Source organism: Vipera ursinii (assembly GCF_947247035.1).
Source record: "Vipera ursinii genome assembly, chromosome: 2".
Classification (NCBI taxonomy): Eukaryota; Metazoa; Chordata; class Lepidosauria; order Squamata; family Viperidae; genus Vipera; species Vipera ursinii.
In genome coordinates, this window is record NC_139513.1 from 86617198 (window position 1) to 86634448 (window position 17251).

Genomic DNA, 17251 nt, shown 5'->3' on the forward strand with positions numbered 1-17251 from the left:
GGGAAGAAGTTCAAAACCTCAGATTCTTGCTAATGTACTTGCTTATGGTTATCATATAAGCAGATCACATCATATTTCAGGAAGCTCATGTCTGCATATGCAATACCTTGTACCTATCCAAGTGGCTTTTGACAGCAGCCCTTCCTATGACATTGCAAAAGCCTTTTGAATTCTAAACTTTAAAAAAGTTTAAAAATAAATAAATAAATAAATAAAAACCTAGATCTGGAGATGGCACGCAATGAAAGAACAAAAAGAAACCCAGACTTGGATTGTCACTTACAGAGCCACATTCAATTGACAAAATTCAATTTTACTTTGCTTAAAATATGTATATACAAATGTAATTCCAAGTTATTGCAGTTGAGAAGAAAAGGATATTATAATGTATCGGGTTCTTCCCGCAGGAAAGAAGACGAGGCAAGTGATTTCAGCAGAACTCATGGTTTATTGCTTGCAGGATCTGAACTGAGAATAGTGCTGCAGCTTGCAGCAATTTATAGCCTGGCCCCTAGGCGGCAGCCAATAGATTTAAAGTAGCCCATTGCCACCTAGGGGCAGCCAATAGCAGGACTGGAGACCTGGAGTCTGGGTTGCTGGAGAGCCGTTAGCTGCCCCAGCTAACCACGTGGTGCTACAATTGAGCCCAATACATAATAGATATGATTATCATCCCAAAGTTTCAGGCTTCATTTTCAAAATATATCTAGAGCTGAAAAGTCATACGATCCCTTGAGCAGCACAAAAGAGGTAATTGGCATCCTCTACCATAGTCAGTGGCAAAGCTTTTATCAAATGTGTGTAAGACAAGTACGATGAAACGCCTGAGTTGTGTATCATCATGTCATAATGCACATTCTGTCATTTTTCCCTCTTGCTTCCCCTCCCCTCTCCAGGCACCTATGAGAAAAGTCATATTGTAGGGATGTGCGGATTGTGAACCTCAAATCAGAAATAAGAGATAGATTTCTTAAATCCAGAGTTTATTCTACAGTATTTTTTTTAAAAAAAGAGTGCAATTTTAAAAAGAGCATTACAATTTAAAGATTCCTAATATGTAAAGAGAAACTAATGATTCTGCCAGTATACAGTATATGTACATGAATGGCTCTCTGATTCTATCCAAACATATTCCTTGACAAAACTATATAGAAGCAAAATCCTATTGTTAGAACCTTACAAAAAATTGACCATTCATCCCATTGGACTTGAGAACATAAAAATAGTTTAGCCTTCTGAGCTCTAGCAATTGTTTTAGAAATGAATATGAAAGTTTAATTTAAGGGATTGCCATTTTGTCTACAGACAGAATATAGAAAAACAAAATGGAAGCCAACCTGAGGATTATTTAGACTAAGAGTGCTCAATGTCTTCATTTTCTGCAGCTAAAGTCCAAATAAATCATAGAATCCACTGAAAAAATAATTTATGGAAGAAACCTATTCACTGGAACAGAGCAGGGTTATATACATAAGATCTAAGGCACTGACACTAGCTAAGAAGTTCCATCAGAATATGTAAGAAAGCTGTTCCTTTGAGAACCAGGACAATTTTTGTCCAGTGAAGTAGAAGGCATTGAGAAAAACAGTTGAATGGGTGAGCTTAGCATATCACACCTGTTTCTCTTCTTGATAGCACCTACAAATACTAGAGGATTGGGTTGTTGTTGTTGTTTTTTTTGCTTAAGCTCATCTGACCTAAATAATTTTGGAATAGATGTTTCCTAAATTATCAGCTACTATTCAGGACAAAGTAATCTTATTAAGTGATGGGTGTATCTGGCTGTGTCTGGCAAAATGGCTTTTCTTTTCTTTTTGTTTTACTTCAAAAAGAAGATAACCTCTGCATTAAGATAAATTCCACCTACATGATGGTGTTTGGTTCTGTTTACATTTAGGCTTTGCTTTCCACACTAAAAGTCAACAGAATCCTTGATTGTGCTTGACCTGTAGATTTGCTGTCACTTTACTGTTTCATCCTGGCTAACAATCTGGAATACACAGGAGCTGGGGAAAAAAGAGGGAAAAAAACAGAACCAGCTTTAAAACACAAGTCATGTTATTTGATCTCTGCACAGAAATTTGCACTAAAATTAAAATCAGTATTCAGGTATTGCCTCTTTTCCAGGCAAACTGATACTTCAGATGCAATAGACCAGAACTCCTATAATTCCGCCGCGACCTCAAAACTTTTCTCTTCCATCAGGCTGACTTGGATTGATGATGGGTTTTAAAATATGTTTTAATTTTTAAATTTTTAACTGTGTAGTTAATTTATTTTGGGGCTGTTATTTAATTCTTTTTTAATTTTTGTACTGTTGTTTTTTATTGTTGTTAGCTGCCCTGAGTCCTTCGGGAGATAGGGCGGCATATAAGTCCCAAAAATAAATAAATAAATGAATAAATTCTCTAACCGTAGACTATACTGTTAAGACCATGTAATGGGCTATGGGGATAACTTTGAGGGAGAGAAGAGGAATTGCCCTAAGCCTAGGCAACAGCCTGAGTGAAAAGGAAAGCTGAGGGTAGAATAAGCATCTTAGAAAGGATTGTCTCCCAGCCCAGCTATCTGGAATGTAAAAGGCAGGGAGGGAAGTACAGTCAGACTTACAAAATTCTGTTACTATAACCTTATAATAAAAATAGTATTAGCATTTATAAGTTGAGTTTCCTTGTCTGGACTACCTTGAAGAAGTTGTGGAATATGGCAGTTGTAAGCTTGCAATAATTTGTTTTCTTTTAGTCTAGTTTGCTTACAGTCTATTTATTTGTAAAACTATTCAGCTATAATGATCTCCAGTGATCAACAGAATGTTCACTGATCAACATCTTAGATCAGGTTTAGAATTAGGAAGAAATAAAATAACAGAATCGATTATACTCCCTACAGATTGCAAGTGGGGGAAATATATGTTTTTTTTAAAAAATCTAAATGAGTTTGGAGCTGGTTTCCTTGATGTGGTGGTTTTAAACAGATTTTTAAATAACAATGTCACAATAATATGAAAGTGGTAGTATACTCAAACTAGGACATTTATTTTATTTAATTACTGATAGTATTTATAACCTGCCCCAATTCCAAGACTCTGGGTGATGTCTAAATTCAGCAAAACAACGTTACAGAACAAGTTATCAAGTCAATGGGTATGATAAGAGCAATGGAAGCTTTGCTAAAATAATATAGCTTTTATTTGTTTACTGAAAGTTTGTTTATTGATGCTTGGGAAACAGAAAAGGGGTTTCCAAGAAAGGCTATTGTCCTCTATGCTGCCTGTGAAGGCTGCTGTCCAATCCATCTTCTGTGTCCTTGCAGGCAGGGGGAAGACATTTTCTGTGTGTATGTGTGTGTGTGTTTGTGTGTGTGTGTGTGTTTGTGTGTGTGTGTGAGAGAGAGAGAGAGAGAGAAAGAGAGAGAGAAAGGCAAAGAGTCCTTTAAGAAGAGCACTATATTAGCTTAACTAATATCATTTTATGGTTGTATTGTGTTTCTGATTTAACAGAATTTTGAGGAGACTGAAGACTGCTAAACTCTTCCAAATAATAGTTTAAGAAAGGTTTCAAATAGCCATAGTCTGAAAAAACATAATACATTTTGCCATTTAACAATTCTACCCTTTCATTCCAGTGCATCACTAAATCAAGTTTACTCTTAGGTTCTGGCAGACAAAAGAAACAAATTTGGTAAGAGTATGGATAGGGAGAATCTCATCACTGAATGACAATGAAGATTAAGACTAATGATTCATATAGGCAATTAATTTATAGATATATTTGGCCTCAGGCAGTTATTTTCATTCTTTCACTGAAGATCATGGATTCAAATTTTATTGGTAATCCTTTTATTCTTTCATCAGATGCTGTCTAATTAATCACAGCAGGATTTTGGAAACAGCAGTGGATGAAAACCTGTCAGGTTATGCAACATTGAGCTAATTGCTGGAGGTGAGAGAGAAATGTGCTAAGCACATTGATTTGTGCTTTAAATTGTAAGCCGCCCTGAGTCTTCAGAGAAGGGCAGGATATAAATGGGATTAAAAATAATAATAATAATACTTAAACCATAAACGTCTATTTTCATAAATTATGACAACTATTTTGAAACTTGGGTAATACACTCTACTGTATATCTGCTGTCTTGGCACACTACAATCATTTGCAAGTTAGCTCAGATATTCATGCCAGAGTGATCATGACAGGTCTTTGCCTCATCTTCCCTTGGTTATATTTGACAAATTGTATTTGACAAAAAAGAGAATAGTGTATTGGCTTCTTAAAGCAAAACTACATAACACAAGCTAATGTAGAGAGTCTTAACAATTTCACTTCTTGCTGACTGCACCAGGGGCAAAAGTATGTGTGTATCCTTTGTGTGTAAAGATTATGCAAGACTGTAAAGAAGATCCATGTTGAACCAGACTGAAGGTGTATTTAGCTCAGCTTCTATCTTCACAATGGCTAGGTGAATGCCTCTGGCAAGATCATAAATTGGGTAAAATAGCACCCTTCTAATTATGTTTCCGAGCACATGAATTTGAGACTATTTAGCTCTGATAGAGTTATTATTTTGCTTAGGCATCCATTCATTATCTTATTTTCAATCAACTTATAAACTGAAATATAAAGTCATATCAGTCAGTGCCCCTTCCTTCCTATATACACTTTATAAATAGAGCTGAACTTTGGGCTACAATTTACCAATATGTCTTAGAAATTATTGTGTATCTCAATCTAATGAGGGTGTGGTGAGTGCCCTGATGATGTACAAAAGGATTTATGCTGATGCAGAGATAGCAACCTCCTAACATGGTGTTTCTCAGAGGCTTGTGAGCCAAGACCCATTCCACTCATTTTTTAGAAAATTTCAGGCTTAATGATAGTTAGAATGCCTGTAAGTATAGGTGATTGTACAAATTAGTTTAGTACAAACTGTGATTAGTTAAAAAAAAATAAAATAAAATGTGTGTTGACTCCCATTATATCCAAATGTTTTCGTTTCATTTTGTTTTTTCACTTCAAAAACATAGAGGGTTTTTTTTTCATTTGCCTGGGGATGCCTGTGCTTGTATTTCCAAGTAGAAAGTCCATAATCTTATCTCATATTATAAAGGTACATTTAAAGAAGCCAGAATATGTCACGTACCAAGCCGAGCATCCCTTAGCGAAATCTGTCAGGAACAAAAGAGAAAAACATCAGTGAGGAAAAAGTGGTCAAAACCCACAGAATGTCAGGCGGAATCTGTGTGCCTTTCAAAGACATCATTTCTTGTTCTCTTCTTCACTCAAGTCCAAAGCAATTTTAGACTGTTAGCTCTGAGCTACACAGAGCTTCCACTGGAAAAGAAGCCTTGCGGAAGAACAGAGCATCCAGGGGGATATTTTGGATCACAGGCTCCGTAGCCCTTGCAAGTAGGGTTGGAAAATATTTAATTGAAATTTTAGCCTGCTATAATCCAACAATTTTCAGAAGTGTACTAACATAAAACATCCGTGGCACAGTTAGTAATCAGTATATAATAAAGCAATTAAAAGCATGCAGGCTATCTCTAAAACCAGTTCCTGTAATATTCTTCAAGTAGCAAAGCACTCTGAAGAATTTGGCTTAACTGCCTTCTGGAGGGCAGGAAGCGGACCAATCAATCTGATTGCCCAAGGCCGAGCTGGGCACTACAAAAGCTTAACTCGGCAGAAATCCTTCCTCTCAGCCTCAGCCCTCCAATGTTGCGTGGGTGGGGGGGCAATAGAAGCTATCTCTCTCAGCCCAGCTCACATCTCATGAGGAAGACAGGAGGAGAAAGCATTATATAGCCTGTGAAAAGCAAGATATAAATCTAGCAAAAGCGACAAATGGGCTGGATGGTTTCCTCAACAGGCTAAGTAACATTCTGATCTAAGGAAGCAGTTCCCTTACAAGTATAAGACTGAGATTGTAGATAAAGGCTAAAGCAGATAGGTACCAGGCTATAGCTTAAGCATGAAAGATGATTGGATGACTTAGGGCCAATCACTCTCTATCAGCTCAGCCTACTTTATAGGGTTGTTCTGGTGGGGAAAACAAAAGGAGAAAGGAGCATTTAGCTATGTTGAAGAAAAATAATAAAGGGGAAAAAATAAATAAATAAATAAATAAATAAATAAATAAATAAATAAATAAATAAATAAATAAATAAATAAATAAATCCTGTTGTAATTATAAATGTTGAGCCTGTTCAGGCAATCCTTTCCAGCCTAATTTTCTGTGTGCGCAAAGATTAAAACTTTATCTGAATTTTGCATAACTGTCTCTGACTCCTTCAAAATGCATATGTGTGTGTGTGGGGGGGGGGTTTGAGGGAATTGCATTTATTGGTTTTATCGAAAAATATGCCTTGATCAATTAACCATAACATCAAATGACAATTTTATAAAAATGGCTACTGTATATGGTGATTTAAGTATTTATTATATGTACCTTGGATAATGCAGAAGCATGCTTGAAGATTTCCAGAGAAGGATCTGCAGGTTGATCACTTCTTTCATTATGCCTAGAAGCTGAAGAGACAACATTCAAACATATTTAGTGAAAAAAGAACTATTCTCTAATTTACAGATCAAAACACTGTTTTATTTTATTTTATTTTATTATTTTAACGTTTTTATTTGGTATTTGCGCAATGTGCAATGTAGACCAATACCTATCTTTTACAATAAAATTAATGGAATCCAGGCACAAAATTTTCAACAATGCTGCTGGATCAGTACCTTGTCCGGGTAAGCAAACACCCAAATTGTCCATAATAGATTACAGACTACATAATAGCTGCACCCTGATGTCCGCCTTTTAATAGTATTTCTGAGTCAGTCACTAATCCACTCAGCAAGGCCTACCATAATAACAACTTGTTCCCAGGGTTTCAGCTGGAAGTCTTATCCAGATGTATCCTGCTGATTTGGGACAGATAGAAAAGGCAGATAGCTATTTCCTAACCTGATGCCTATCCTTCAGAGGAAGCTACAATTCCTTTAGTGTCAGCTTGCTGGCTGCAGAAAGTTGTAATCCCAATATCACAGAGTTGATTTTCATTAGTGAACATAAATCGCTCTGTTCAAGAATTTGGATTTTTTAGTCTACCTTTTCAACCAAATGGAAGGTTTGCAGCTGTACTCTCCAGCTTGAAAGAGTATCAAAAGGAGCTGGCAGCTTTGAGAGCAGGAAAAGGGATTGTCATAAAGTAGATAAGAGTAACATTAGAGTTTGAATAGCAAATGATATTATTTAGAAGTTAAGCCCTGATCTTTTTGTTGGCCCTCTCCATGCCCCTCTCCACAAATCAGCAGAGGTACAAAACTAAAGCCATATTAGAATTCAAATAGAATAAGCTACAAGTCGAGGAGAGAGCTTTCAAGCTTTCAAGAGTTTGCTAAAGGCCATTATGAAAACAGATAGTGTATAAAAATGCCTTGGGAGGGAGGAGAATCACCAATAAGCTGCATGGAATTGCTTTGTGTAAAAGGCAAGGTTCCTGATCAAAGGCAAGGTTGCTCTTCCCCCCCCCCCAATCAACTAATTTCTGTCTGGCAAGATTCTTTGTTCCAAATAAGGTTACAGGAAGGGATGCAGATGATGTATGTAACCAACTTGAGCAAATCACTTGCTTGCTTGTAAACTTTTGTATACATCCTGTGATCATAGTTCCATTCAAATAGTTTTAGAGCACTCTTCAGCTGTTATTTTGCAGTTCACTGGGGTTAAGAAAAAGTTCCCCTATACTTGATTGTGCTTTTTGGATGTAGCCTCTGAGCAACTTCTGTGTGGGATTCTGGGCTCATGAGCATCTTAAGTTTGAAACCCTTATACTAGTCTCAATCTTACCACTCAACGTGTGACAGCAGAGACAGAATTCCACGTGTAAGGATGTTATTGTGAATTGCCAGTTTGATTTTGGCATATTTTACTTTTGCCAGTGCCAAATGTTGAATGGAAAAAGTAAATGATTTCTGAACTATATGTAGAATCATTTTTTTCCTCCTAAATATGTTCTTCTGATCCCCATGAAAGAGATTCCAAGAAGCAGACAGAACCCTGTCCACATTCCACCATATGTACCCTCCACAGAGACCAATACAAAAAAGTAGGCATCCTCATCCACTACTGACCTGGAGGATACCTCTGCGCATCCATGGAAGAATGTACAATTGTTGTCAAAGGAAATGATTCACCATATTTTGTGAACCCGCTTTCCCTTTTTCCTCCCAAAGCACAAAGAAGTTATTTGTTATCTTGCTCCGAGAAAACCAGCACACACTTTAAAATGTGTATGCTTTGTTTGCATGCCTTTAAAAAAAAACAACAACAGAAGTGCTAATGGTTCTCTGGAAGATGAGGATCACCTGCTTGTTTCCTTCTGTGCAGGAAATGAACTTCCTTTCTACATAGGAATTCACTGGTGTTCCATAATAATAGCGTGACTTTAACTACTCAGGAAAGAGAAGCAAATCTAGGGGAAAATATGTTCTGCTTGAACTCAAGCTGACCTACCTGGGGATTGTAAGATACTATTTACTGCATAAATCACACCATTGGTGGCCATAATATCAGCTTCGGCAACAGGCATCTTGTTGACGTTTATTATGTGGTTTCTCTGAAGCAGAAAAAGTAGAGATAAAGTGTCAAAAAAGTATGAAGAATTGAAATGACAGATGACACATTTGCAAAAATCTAATGTAATATATAAGAAAGAGTCTAATATTCATATGGGCAGTTTTTTGTTTTTGGTTTTTTTAAAAAATAAGGTTGCTTGTGCTATTGACTGGTTTCGGATATTTTAGTCTCACAAATAAAAGCTGGAATAGGCTGTTTCAAAGAAGTAGAGTGTCAGTGATATACATCTTTTTCTTTGCACAGATGCTGGGTGGGGCTATGGAAACTTGGCCGGAAATAGGTACTCAGTGACTGAGCTCTTTGGGTGATTCTGGGCCAATCACAATCTACCGATAGCTTCACTGTTTTCTAGCAGATGTTTCAATCTACCTGTCAGTGTACTAGTGATGTTACCTGGTTTGGGTAATGAAATGTCTGCAAGAAAACAGCCAAGTCAGAGAAACCAAGGACCTCTCAATCACAATCTCTTATCACTGGTTTTGCCTTGAGCTCTAAAGGGAAAGGTAAGGTAAAATATAGTAATAATACTGTCTTAAGAAAAGTTCTGCTTTGCCACACCAGTATAAACCCATTCTGTAGCCCTGGCCTGAAGTGAGAAATGGAGTAATTAGTGTTTGTATAGTGTGTATGCCCACGCACACACACACAGAGAGACACACACACCTGGATTGGGCTGTGGGTTTTTATTGTTGAACTACTCTTTCTCAAACACAGAATTTACAAAAAATACATTAAAAAGGACAGAGCTGTTTAATGTCTTTAGATCAGTAGCACTAAAACTCAATTATCTGAAACTATGTAGGAGAATCTTATTTTAGTGCCATTCTCCATAACATACAAATAAAAGTTTGTCTAAACCTTGTTAAGTAACTAACACAATATAAAAAATAGTTGTCATTCCCAACCATCCAGCAGGACTTGCTTTGAGACTACGTGACAGGAAGAATGAGAACAGTGGAAGGGAAAATCAACACTAATCTTCAGTAATAAAGACAACGTTCACTGGGAAAGAAAACAGATTTTCCCCCAACTTTAGACTTTAATAGTTTTATTTCTTGAGGCTCCATCTGGCAACCTCCAATCTGCTAAATCCTGATGGCCTTTTTTTAAAAAAAAATTAAGATGATATAAATTTAGTAGCTGTTCTTTAAACTGCATTAGGGCAGATTGAGCTACCATAAAAAAATCTTTTTTTAAAAAAAAAAAGGGAGGGAGAGGCCATAAACTTACAGAGCTGACTTCCAGTTTATCACCCTGCAGAGACTTGATTCTTATAACAGCACCAACTGCTCCACTCACTAAAATTTCATCCCCAATGTGGTACTTCAGGATGTTGGCAAGTTCTTTTGCATTACCTAGGACAGGAAGGAAAGGGAAGAGGAGACCAATAATATTTCAGGATTACAGCTTATTTCCCATGTTCCATGGTATCTAAGAAAGAAAACACAATGTCATGCTGGCAGTGTTCATAAGGAGAAAAAAATATTAAAAGTGTTCCCTTTACATTAAACTAAGCAGCTGTTTCCTCATCTAGTATTCCTATCAAGATTCCCCTAGCCTAGACAACCATAGCAACTCCTTCGACCTAATAAAGTGTTTCACACTCTGCAGCTGGAGCAGTTTGTGCAACAGCAGGAGGGATACTGTGCCCCAAACAGAAAAAAACACATTTCTTCAGGTTAGCTCAAAAAGTACAAAAAGACTTGAATTTTGGGAAACCTATAAAAGAGGCCAAATTGGGCTCTCCTTTTAGATCAGATGCTGGCTTGGCGAAACAGCTGCCTTGCCATTTTGTTTCTGTCACATTGACATACCTGGCTGCTATTTCCTGTTCTTTCCATATTTCTTAAATAAAAGAGAAGAGCCACACATATTGACACTGACTCCTTACATCTAGTGTATAAAATAGCTTTCTGGCAAAAGCTTCTAAATGTGGCCAAAAAACAACTGGAAGATTGAGAGCAACCCTTTTTTTTTTGAAAAGGTAAAACTGAATCTCAAATAGAAGTTGATAAAGTCTAAAAAATATATAATTCATTCCCCCTGACCAAAAGACTGGTAAACATGGAACTATATTTAGCATGAAAGAGATCTTTGATCTCTTGACAAAATGTTGGGCTCAGAAGTAATGACTGAAAATGTATAATTACTGAATTATCTGGACACTGTGAATTTGAGGAGGATAATAATGGTTTAGCTTTCCTGAAGATTTATTTATTTATTTATTTAGCGTATGGCTGATCACACACAGAATTAAAAGCACTTCATATTTACAAGTTAGAACAGTTAAAACAATTTTTTTAAAAAATAGAAGCAATTATAAAACCTAAGAGGAAAACAGAAATAACATTTCAGAGTTTAATGTTGAGTTTGGAGATACAGTCAGTAGCTGCTGTTGTTATGCAGAGGAAGTCCTTAAAATCTCCTGGGTATCTTCTGTTAGTGCATTCCCTCACTATATGTTGGATAGTCTGTCGGGGAGCCCTGCAATCACATTGTGCTGAAGGTGTCTTTCCCCATTTATACAGAGAATCAGCACACACCCCATGAGTCGTTCTAATTCTATTGTATGTCACCCATATGTGTCGGGGTAGATTAAATCCTGGAGGTATACTATTAGGATTAATATGCTCAGAAATATCTTGGGAGGTATAGCTACTCCATGCTTCCATCCACTTTTGTATAGTGCTCTGATGTTCGGCCAGCAGCTTAAGCGCTGTGAGGAGTGGTGGATTTCTTGACTTTAATCGACATCTTAAGAGATCAGAGGTATAGGCATGAATGGGTAGAGAGGAGTTTAGCAGGATCTTACTATACTCCTGAATGAGAGCTTCTTGTCGTCATAAGTGCGGGGGAAGTATGTGGCTAAGAACTGGTAGCCAGTGAATAGGTGTAGATTTTATGCACCCAGTAATTAATCTCATCGTATGGTTGAGTTGAACATCAACAAGTCTTGTATGTGAGCTGTTTATCCATACAGGTGCGCAGTATTCCGCTACAGAGTAGCAAAGCCCAAGGGCTGCGCATCGAAGAGTTGGAGCTGAAGCTCCCCAAGTTGTTCCGCATAGTTTTTGCAGAATGTTGTTTCTGCTGTTAACCTTGGCAGCCATATTCTGAATATGTTTTTTAAAAGACAGGGTCCTGTCTAAGGTGACCCCCAGATATTTTGGAATTGCCTCATATGGGAGCAATTTGTTATTTAGGTATACATTGAGTTCTCTTTTGCCAGTTTATTATTAAGGTGGAAACATGATGTGACTGTCTTACTTACGCTTGGGATTAACCTCCATTGGTGGAAGTATGTGCTCAGAGTTGTAAGGTCAGCTGTAAGTACACCTTCTGTAACTTCGATGTCCTTGTGGCTATATGCTAATGCCAAGTCATCAGCGTAAGAGAACTTTGTTGATAGCGTGGGTGGTATATTGGAAATATATAAGTTGAATAAGGATGGGGCCAATACAGAGCCCTGAGGGAGTCCATTATTCAGATGTCTTTGCTTACTAATTTTATTGCCCATGATGACTTGAAAGGTCCTTGCTGAGAGTATGTTATTTATTAGGCGGCCCATGGTACTACAAGGGACAGTGTGGAGGAATTTGCTTAATAGACCATCCCTCCACACTGTATCATATGCTGCTGTGAGATCCACAAATATAACAGATGTTTTAAATTTATTCTGATAGCTGCTTTCAATGTGACTAGTAAGACTAAGGACTTGATCGGCACAGCTCCAATAAGATCTAAACCCAGCCTGTTCAATCGGTATTTGTTCGTTAATTTTCTGTCCAATTCTGTTAAGTATCAACCTTTCAAGTATCTTCTTCCTGAAGATACAATGTTAAGATCTTGAGGTACAGAAGCAATAAGAGGTAGTTATTTTACAAAACCATCTATATCACATTTACATTGCTAATATGTTTAGCTATGATTATCAGATTGTTTGATTCAAGCCATACAAGCCAATCAAAATCCAGTGGCCCCAGCTCCTCTCAAAGTACCACATGGCCAATCAGAAATTTGCAATTATATGGACCAGCTTATTTCACAGAATTTTGCTGTCCACAGCTGAGAATGAAGCCTAACTGAATGTATAGGTAATTTGATCACTGCTCTTATCTTGGAATTATATAGGTAATCCTCACAATCGCAACTGAGTCCAAACTTTCTGTTGCTAAGTGAGACAGTTGTTAAGTGAAATTTGCCCTATTTTGCAACCTTTAATGCCACAGTTGTTAAGTGAATCACTGCAATTGTTAAGTTATAAACTGGTTGTTAAGTGACTCTGGCTTCCCCCGTTGACTTTGCTTGTCAGAATGAGTCAGCTGCCAAGCATTTGAATTTTGATCATGTGATAATGGGGGATGTTGCAATGGTAGTGAGTGTGAAAAATATCATAAGTCACTTTTTTCAGTGCCATTATTACATCAAACGGTCACTATAACTTTTCCTCCTCTTACATAAGTCTGTTTGTCTTCTGTATTTTCCTATCTATGACTGATCACTTTCAGAAAGAGTAAACTAAACATTTGCTTAGAAAACACAAGAACATTTTGACTGTTCTGGGATGTTTCAGCATCACAACTGCTTATAGTAGCTGCCAATCAAATATAAAGTATTTTTAAACAATAGAACAAATGTGCAGAATGCTGCTGTAAGAACTTACAGTATAAGGGATAGTCAGCGCTCATAAGTAGATGTCTGCTTCACTACAATGTCTCAAAACTAGTTTCAATAAATAAAATATACATTCATATTATTTCAAAGCCATAATAAGATTTCACTGCACCAGTCTGAATGCTTCATTATTTGCACAAAAATGACAAATATTCATATGTCATTTCCTAATATGTCTTCATATTATTTTCAAGTGACCATTTCAGCTAATAGGTATGTTACTATATTGAACTTATATGTTTTTGATCATATTATTACTAGAAAATATACTGTATGAATTGTGACTGGAATTTAGGATGATTTCACAATCAGTAAAAAAAGGTAAAGGTAAAGGTTCCCCCGCACATGCGTGCTAGTCGTTTCCGACTCTAGGGGCCGGTGCTCATCTCCGTTTCAAAGCCGAAGAGCCAGCACTTGTCCGAGGACGTCTCCGTGGTCATGTGGCTGGCATGACTACACGCCAAAGGCGCACGGAATGCTGTTACCTTCCCACCGTAGTGGTCCCTATTTTTCTACTTGCATTTTTACGTGCTTTCGAACTGCTAGGTTGGCAGAAGCTGGGACGAGTAACAGGCACTCACTCTGCTACGCGGCACTCGGGATTCGACCCGCCAAACTGCCGACCTTCCGATCGACAAGCTCAGCGTCCTAACCCACTGAGCCACCGCGTCCCTTCACAATCAGTATATGCACATATAGTCTATGCTTCAGCAGGTGAATCAATTCTATTAATGGATCTGGCTCTGTTGCAGGAAAATGTTACTAGATATATTCATGAGTAATAGTAAAAATATAACTTCAGTTGAATTATTTTCCTTCTTACGTGAAGAAGGAAAAATACATCAGATTTTAGAATTTTAAATAAATACTAATGCAACAAAGAGTAATAGAGTACCTTAACTTGTAAAACCCTCAGTCCATGTTTTAAAATAATAATTATAGTAGTAAAGTTGGAAGGGACCTTGGAGGTCATCTAGTCCAACCCCCTGCACAGGCAGGAAACCCTATACCATTTCAGACAAATGGCTGTCCAGTCTCTTCTTAAAAACTTCCAGTGTTGGAGCATTCACAGCTTCTGGAGGCAGGTTGTTCCACTGGTTAATTGTTCTAACTGTCAGGAAATTTCTCCTTAGTTCTAGGTTGCTTCTCTCCTTCATTAGTTTCCATCCATTACTTCTTGTCCTCCCTTGTCCTCTCTGCTTTGGAGAATAGCTTGACTCCCTCTTCTATGTGGCAGCCCCTGAGATATTAGAACACTGCTATCATGTCACCCCTCGTCCTTCTCTTCATTAAACTAGACATACCCAATTCCAGCCGCCGTTCTTTATATGTTTTAGCCTCCAGACCTCTAATCATCTTTGTTACTCTTCTCTGTACTCTTTCCAGAGTCTCAACATCTTTTTTACATCGTGGTGACCAAAACTGGATGCAGTATTCCAAGTGTGGCCTTACCAAGGCATTGTAAAGTGGTATTAATATTTCATGTGATCTTGATTCTATCCCTCTGTTAATGCAGTCTAGCACTGTGTTGGCTTTTTTGGCAGCTGCAGCACACTGCTGGCTCATATTTAAGTGATTGTTCACTAGGAGTCCGAAATCCCTCTCACAGTTGTCTTCCTTCCTTCCTTCCTTCCCTCCCTCCCTCCCTCCCTCTCTCTCTCTCTCTCTCTCTCTCTCTCTCTCTCTCTCTCTCTCTCTCTCTCTCTCTCTCTAAGCAAACAATCAGGGCTCTGACTGTTACTACTATTGAGCAAGTTACCCCCTATACTATACCTGTACATTTGGTTTTTCTTGCCTAAATGCAGAACCTTACTTTTTTCACCATTGAATTTCATTTTGTTAGATAGCGCCCAGTGTTCAAGTCTGTCCAGATCATCCTGTATCTTAAGCCTATCTTCTGGAGTATTGGCTATTCCTGCCAGCTTGGTGTCGTCTGCAGATTTGATGAGTTCCCCATCTATCCCCTTGTCCAAATCTTTGATGAAGATGTTGAAGAGCACTGGGCCCAGGACAGAGCCCTGGGGCACCCCCACTACACACTTCCCTCCATGTAGATGCGGTTCCATTGAGGACCACACGCTGAGTATGGCCAGTCAGCCAGCTCCGAATCCATCTGGTGGTGATGCTGTCTAACCCACATTTTTCTATCTTATTAAGTAGTAGTTTGTGAACTACTTTATCAAATGCCTTACTGAAGTCCAAGTAAATTATATCCACAGCATTCCTCTGATCCACTAATTTTGTCACTTGGTCAAAGAATGCAATAAGATTTGCCTGGCATGATCTGTTTTTGACAAACCCATGTTGGCTTTTAGTAATGACTTTGTTTGCCTCTAGGTGCTTGCTGATTTGTTGTTTGATTATCTTTTCCAGAATCTTCCCAGGTATTGAGGTCAGGCTGATAGGTCTGTAATTTCCTGGTTCCATTTTTTTTCCTTTTTTGAAAATGGGAACTACATCAGCTCTTTTCCAGTCCTCTGGTAGTTCCCCAGTGTTCCAGGATCTTTGAAAAATATAGTTGAGTGGTTCTGAGATCACATCTACCAGTTCCTTGAGAACCTTGGGGTGTAATCCATCTGGTCCTGGTGATTTGAACTCGTCTAGGCTACCATTTTCTTGCCTATCTTAACTTGTGTTTCTATTCTGTTTTTTATGGCACTATTTTTGATAGATTGGACTGTTATTTCCCTTTGTTTAAAGACAGATGCAAAAAATGAATTAAATAGTTCCGCTTTCTCCCTGTTGCTTGTCACCTTCTTGCCACTTTCACCCACTAATGGACCAATCATTTCCTTCACTTTTTTCTTGTTTTTTACATGTTGAAAGAAGCTTTTTTTTGTTATTTTTGACTTTGGTCGCAAGCCTTAGTTCATTTTGAGCCTTAGCTTTCCTCACTTCATCTTTGCAGGCTTGGGCTATTTGCTGTTATTCTGACTTAGTTATGTGCCCCTCTTTCTACTTTCTATACTTGTCCTTTTTATCTTTCAATTTATCAGAGAGTTTTTTATGCAGCCATGTTGGTTACTTTTGAGAGATGTTATTTTTCCTCTTTGTTGGTATTGTGCTAGACTGGGTTTTTATTATGTCACTTTTCGAAATTTCCCAAGCTTCTTGAATTGTTTTCCCCTTTAGGATTCTCATTCATGGAATCTTTCCCAAGCTCTCTCTAACTTTATTGAAATTAGCTCTCTTAAAGTCCAAGACTATAGTTTGACTGTATTGTATTGCTTGTGCTTCCATAATGTTGAATTCCAATATTGCATGATCACTTCCTCCCAAGGTTCCTGTGGCTTCAACACCTTTTATCATTTCATCTCTGTTAGTGAGAATTAGATCCAAAATGGCTAATCCCCATTCCCTTCTCTATTTTTGGGTGACAAAGCTGTCTGTTAGGTTTGTCAGGAATCTGTTTGGCCTTCCACTTAGTGCAGAGTTTGTCTCCCAGTTGATGTCAGGGTAGTTAAAGTCCCCCATTACATTATTTTAGTCTAATAATATTTCTGAACACAATTTTTTTTACTAATATATCAAAGAGAAGGTATGCATTTTTGAGGCTGAAAATCAAATATTGGAAGTTTACTAGAAGGCTAAGAATAGGTAGTATAAATATAATTGATCAATAAGAACTTAGAAGTTACCCATAAGTCTGTTCAGCTCCCTCTGAGGCATGGCTTGAAAAGCTTCATTTGTCGGTGCAAACACTGTGAAGGATCTTGGCCTATTCAGTGTTTCAGTTAGGCCTGCAGATTGGATGGCAGCCACTAGGGTACTGTAAAAAAAAATCACAAAAGAACAGAAATCCTTGGTTAACAATTATAAGTTTCCAAAGGCAGTAGAAAATATCACAGCTACAATGCAGTGGCCCCAGTTGCTACTTGAAGTTTTTCTTCATTCATTTTATTGTCAGAGTTCATATACCTGTAATTAATTGTTGAAATGG

At 37.7% G+C, this 17251-nt stretch overlaps 1 protein-coding gene across 1 annotated transcript in view; it reads right to left on the bottom strand.

The window, feature by feature from the left end:
- Window positions 1-1800: 1800 nt before the first annotated feature.
- TGFBI (transforming growth factor beta induced) overlaps window positions 1801-17251 on the bottom strand; it is a 52166-nt gene continuing 36715 nt past the window's right edge. Inside the window, exons 12-17 of the mRNA XM_083351736.1 lie at window positions 16950-17080; window positions 9868-9992; window positions 8515-8617; window positions 6448-6527; window positions 5140-5164; window positions 1801-2006 (exon numbers count right to left, since the gene is read on the bottom strand). Of these exons, the coding sequence (XP_083207862.1) occupies window positions 1966-2006; window positions 5140-5164; window positions 6448-6527; window positions 8515-8617; window positions 9868-9992; window positions 16950-17080 (505 nt within the window). The 3' untranslated portion in view covers window positions 1801-1965. The remainder of the gene's footprint in view (window positions 2007-5139; window positions 5165-6447; window positions 6528-8514; window positions 8618-9867; window positions 9993-16949; window positions 17081-17251) is intronic.